This window comes from Pecten maximus, unplaced genomic scaffold (assembly GCF_902652985.1).
Source record: "Pecten maximus unplaced genomic scaffold, xPecMax1.1, whole genome shotgun sequence".
NCBI classification, from domain to species: domain Eukaryota; kingdom Metazoa; phylum Mollusca; class Bivalvia; order Pectinida; family Pectinidae; genus Pecten; species Pecten maximus.
Genome location: NW_022981759.1, coordinates 1 through 5235, shown reverse-complemented (window position 1 = coordinate 5235; position 5235 = coordinate 1). Strand labels below are relative to the sequence as shown.

Below are 5235 nucleotides of genomic sequence, written 5' to 3'. Positions count from 1 at the left end.
CTCCTGACTACACTATCATATGTGTCGGAACTCAAAGGAAACTGTCATGGACTGTACTACATTGTGGGTCTGACGTGCGATTGGATTTTTTATGAGGCAGGATTGTTTGAGTGTGCCATATCCCATTAAATGTAATATGATTTTCAAGTTACGTATGATTTCCGTTGAGGAATACGCCAGAGAATGGGTCAAACGAGAACATGCTACATTGGATTCACAGTGTATTAAATCTATAAAGTCCGACAATCTTAATAAAAAAAAAAATTAAACTCCAAAATGAAAACAAAACACAAATCTGTATTTCTTGATTTAATTTGTCCAGTACACACTTAAGCATTTACATGAAAGGTTTGTGGTTTTTGCCTACAAATAAGGCATTTAATTATTTTATCCTCATCTGTAACCACATGCACATTTCCGGTTTACAAAAACAACAGCTAGGATTGCTTTATAACCAGGATAACGCTACCTACACTTTTTCAGGGGGCGTTTTTTAATTTTGCAGATTTTTTTCTTAAACCGAAATACTTTAAAATCCTTTTTCATTAATGGAATGATTTAATATTCCCCACAATTAGAAGCCTACGGCTGTAGATATTCACAGGTTATATTGTATTCCTAAGCTTCATAACACTCCTGTTAAACAACCTCTTATTGCTGGCATGAGTAATTATTCCACTACGCATTGATCCAAACTTCTTTCTACCATTCCTAATATAATTAAGTCAAAACTGGAGTCCGATGAGGATAGTGTTTACTTCAGAAGAAGCATTAATGAGATTTGGATTTTGACAGACTCCAAAGACCTTTTGTTATTTAAAACATCCGCAGCAAAAGAACGTTTCTTCCATCAAAACCTTTGATTTGTCTACTTTTTTACTCTACCACACATAACATAAAGAACAAATTCGTTCACTTATAATGAGAATTGTTTCCCAAGAAAGGCGAACAGTGATATGAGTACATTTTGTCAATCATACGAAAGGGTTTATAGAAAATACATCGCAGAGAAATCTTGAGAATAACTATTAACATATTCAGTTTTATTGACCATGTTGATCTGGTATACATTGCATGCTTTAGAACTATAATGTAAGAACACTACGGACTCAACACTAGTCGCTTACCTCAATCATTGCTTAAAAGAAACCAGCACGGATAACTTATAACTGTGCGATAAGCGGGATGAAGTTCTCAATTGTTAATGTTACATTTTTAAATACCAACATCCCTGCATCCCCTATTTACGTTGTTAACATATCCTAGTTGACTCATGACCAAGGCCGAGTTCCCATTGTCATGATTTCATCGATAGATGTAGACAACTGAGGGAGATATTAACGACAAGGTGTCGTGAGATGCAGGTTGATAAAGAACTCGAAAACGTTAAAAGATCGACATCCTGATCTCCTTTGAAATGTTCTATATCCTTATACAGCATGAAGTCAAACGTGAGGGATGCTTGTTAATATGCCTGGTGTCCCGTTGTCACCACCTTAACTTTGAGATTGTGACTTGGATTTTACCTAGCTTTGTAAGACGGGTGGTATCGATGCGGCGAATACTATTTTCTTTGTACTCTCCAGGGGCTGCGGTGGCCGAGTGGTTAAGGTGTCCAAACACTTAATCACTAGCCCTCCACCTCTGGGTTGCTCCAAACTCGTGTTGGACAGTTGCCTGGTACTGACCGTAAGTCGGTGGTTTTCAGTACCCTTTCTTTCCTCCACCTCGAAAACCAGGCACGTCCTTTAGTGGCCCTGACTGTTAATAGAATGTTAAACAACACAAACCAAATTAACGAAAGCAGTGTTTGCATGGATTTCTTTACATAATTTTCCACTGTGTAATTGATTTTTATTCGAAGCTTTGGCTTAGTTATTCTGTCAGAATTTTTAATTATTTGTCTTTTTTTTTTCAAATATCATGATTTCTCCGTATTTATTTGAAAAACCAAAACCATTATGGAACAGAACCGGCTAATGATGGAACAATATGACGACATATTTCATGGATAATATCTAGTCTCATTATTTCACGGATGGAATTGTCGCTATTTCGCAAGTCATTGACTCGATCGCAAAAATTTGATCCGCTGAAATAATTGGCTATACACCACTTATTTCTAACCTGAGCGGCCGAGGATCGATTTCCAACCGGACGTGAAAGGGGGCGAGGGTGACCTGTCCAACCACGTGGGATTTGAATTTCCTTTCACACAAAGACCCTTCGCGCGCCTCCTTTCATGCCAATGAGGCTGATCAATACACGTTGATATAACTCGTTTTGCAATTGTTGTAATATAAATAAATTTGATTTTCCCCCTCGACGATATACTAATCAGGTTTGTTCCTAATGTAAAGATCCGGGTTACCCGACCAATGATATGATTGTCTCCTTTCCATTTTCATTTTTCTATAATAAACTACCACACGGTGATCTATATACAACACAAAGTTCAGAGGTTCATGATGATTAAAGATATAAATATTTCTTATGGTGTCTTTACAATGTTTATATTCCATGGTGAAAGAGACTATATCCCTTTTGGTTTACGTAGCTAACCGACTTGTATGATATTTTGCATGTCATATGGCTGTCATATGGCGGTTCAATTACTGCTGAAGAGGGCTTTATGTTTCTATTGTGCTACTTTGTCTTAGTTTACAATAGTGTTCACGTCAGTATCATCTTTCCTACATTTTTTCAGCGCCATGACAAATGATAATGAACAGCCAACTTACAGAGCAATTCAACAAACAATTATGTCGACAGATGAAGAAGCTTGTATTTCTGAATCATTTCATCTCAAATGTACCAACGAGGAGGAATCGGGAAAGGACAAGGGAGACAACTACCCCATTGATTATGAAGTCGACGAGCCGGAGCTATCTCCAGATGGAGGCTGGGGATGGGTAATTGTGTTTAGCAGCCTGATGATCCATATCATTTTATGTGAGTTTTTTTATTAAGATATTGTAAATATATATAATAACGACATTATTACCAGGGATAAGTAGATAGGAATGAACTAATTACTACGATTGTTAGATATCCGTCGTTTAGAGCATGTCTTTTTATACAATCGACATACTTTTATTTATTTATTATTCATTTAACTTTTCGAGTGACTCTTAATTACCTGTGTTGTGTCACATACAAACATTTTAGTACCTGATCTATTTTCATCTCATTCATACTACAATGTTCAGTTAAGTGTGTGTAATCCTTCGTGTACAGGTGGTCAATATAACAGTTATATAGACCTTGATGTATAGGAGACGGCTTACTGTCTGTTATTGTTCCTACCAACCTAGGCTGCTTTCTTAATGACAAGATATATGCATATTAATATGGCGAGGTATCACATGTACTATATACCAAGTAACAATTGTCAGAAGGAACAGTTTGTAGCAACAAGTTCCTATCTATATAGAGAGTTTGGGGATGTTTTAAAGTGAATGGGACTTCGATATGTGAAAGATAGTCAATCGTTACTTTGGAAACTTTCACTGTATGATAACTGGAAAAAGTAACCGGAGAGTTCAAGGTATTAACGTTATGCTGTTAATACCAATGCTAAACACAAAAACAAATGCTGAACTATATTCATACTTATAACCATGCTTACAAGTGTGTAGTCACTGATGGAATACGTTTAAAGTGTGCATTAAAGCATTAACTACTACAAAGCGACCTGGTGAGGTCGCGAATAACGATTCACTGCGATAATATAAAGGAAACTGTGGGAAAATATACCTATTGTCTCGAGGATTTTTTTTCTTTCTTGTTTAGTTGGAATTGAAAAATCGTCGGGAATATTTTTCCTTAAGTTTGATGAAGCATTCCAGCAACCAGCTAGTATCACTGCCTGGGTAACCACAGTTCCTGGAGGTCTACGTTCAATTCTAGGTAAAGTTAACCCTAAGTTCCTACATTTCCTAGCGATTTACATTCAATTCTAGGTTACATTTATCCTGGGTAACAACAGCTCCTGGAGGTCTACGTTCAATTTTAGGAAACAAAACCCTGTGGTAACGACAGTTCCTGGAGGTTAATATGTTTGAATATAAGTTTAAATCATTTTAACTTTCAAAATGTGTAATATCTTTAAATATAAGTTTAAATCACTATAACCATAAAAAAAATTCAAGGAAGACATGTTTAAATATAATCTATTCATCTCTTCTGGCCAGCACGTGTAATAATCAAAACAATTATCGTTCAGATGCTAAATAGGCTTTGACATACGCTTGTATTTGTTTGATATTACTTGCTGCAGGACCCCTGTGTAGCCTGCTGACAAACAAATTCTCGTTCCGCCCCGTCGTCCTGGCAGGAGCTATCCTGATGGCACTAGGGATGTTGCTGACGGGATTCGCCAGTAATATGGCGTTGATCTTCTTCAGTTTTGCCATTGTTGAAGGTAATTACAATGGAACTGCAAGAGATAATACCCCATTGTTCCTTAAACAGGTCACACACAATGTTTTCACAACTAATATATAATATTCAGTTCTTCAAATATAAAACGTTTACAGATGCGAAGGTCAAAGGGATACAGATAAAATCCAAGATAAGATAAGATAAACTTATGTTTTCATGATTCCAAGGTTCTAATGTTTTTATTCTCCTCCTCCTGCTATCGTGATAAAAACATCATTAGTTGGATGTCCTCTGTATCTAAACAGCGTTAAGTGTATTGTTTGTGTCCAGTAAACTTACCATTCGAATGTCCTTTAGGCCTGGGAATGTGCCTAGTGTATTCACCAGCAGTCGTCATCGTCGGCAAGTACTTCACCAAAAGACGGGGACTGGCTGTAGGCATCGCGTCCTCAAGTTTTGGATCATTTCTCTTCCCAACCTTTATCGAATTCGCTTTTGACTATTACGGATATATGGGTGCGTTTTTATTGTTATCGGGGATAACTTTAAACATCATTGTGTGTGGAAGTTTATTTACACCTCCTCCTGAAAGGAAACTTCGGAGAAGGTAAGCCATCTTGTCAATATTCGTATTGATATGTCTACTTTGAATATATATTTGTACCTGAGCTAAAATCAGTATACTGGGGAAACAATAATAAATCAAGGCTCAATAAGAAAGGTAATGGCTACAAGTAACTACACTGGATATATCCCAGCTCTTGACAACAGCCCGAGGCTTGTCGTGATGTCTTTCCAGTTGGTGTTATGTCTACATTTCTATTCGTCAATTTCCTTTATGTTTCATTACAA

General features: G+C 36.8%; 1 protein-coding gene across 1 annotated transcript; it reads left to right on the top strand.

Annotated features, from left to right (window-relative positions):
* Positions 1-2762: 2762 nt before the first annotated feature.
* LOC117320217 (monocarboxylate transporter 13-like) lies at positions 2763-4990 on the top strand (the record flags this gene model as incomplete). The annotated part of the gene is made up of 4 exons (XM_033874870.1): positions 2763-2952; positions 3793-3909; positions 4280-4423; positions 4741-4990. Coding segments are annotated over exons 1-4 (701 nt in total), but the record flags the coding sequence as incomplete, so codon positions are not given.
* Positions 4991-5235: the final 245 nt, after the last annotated feature.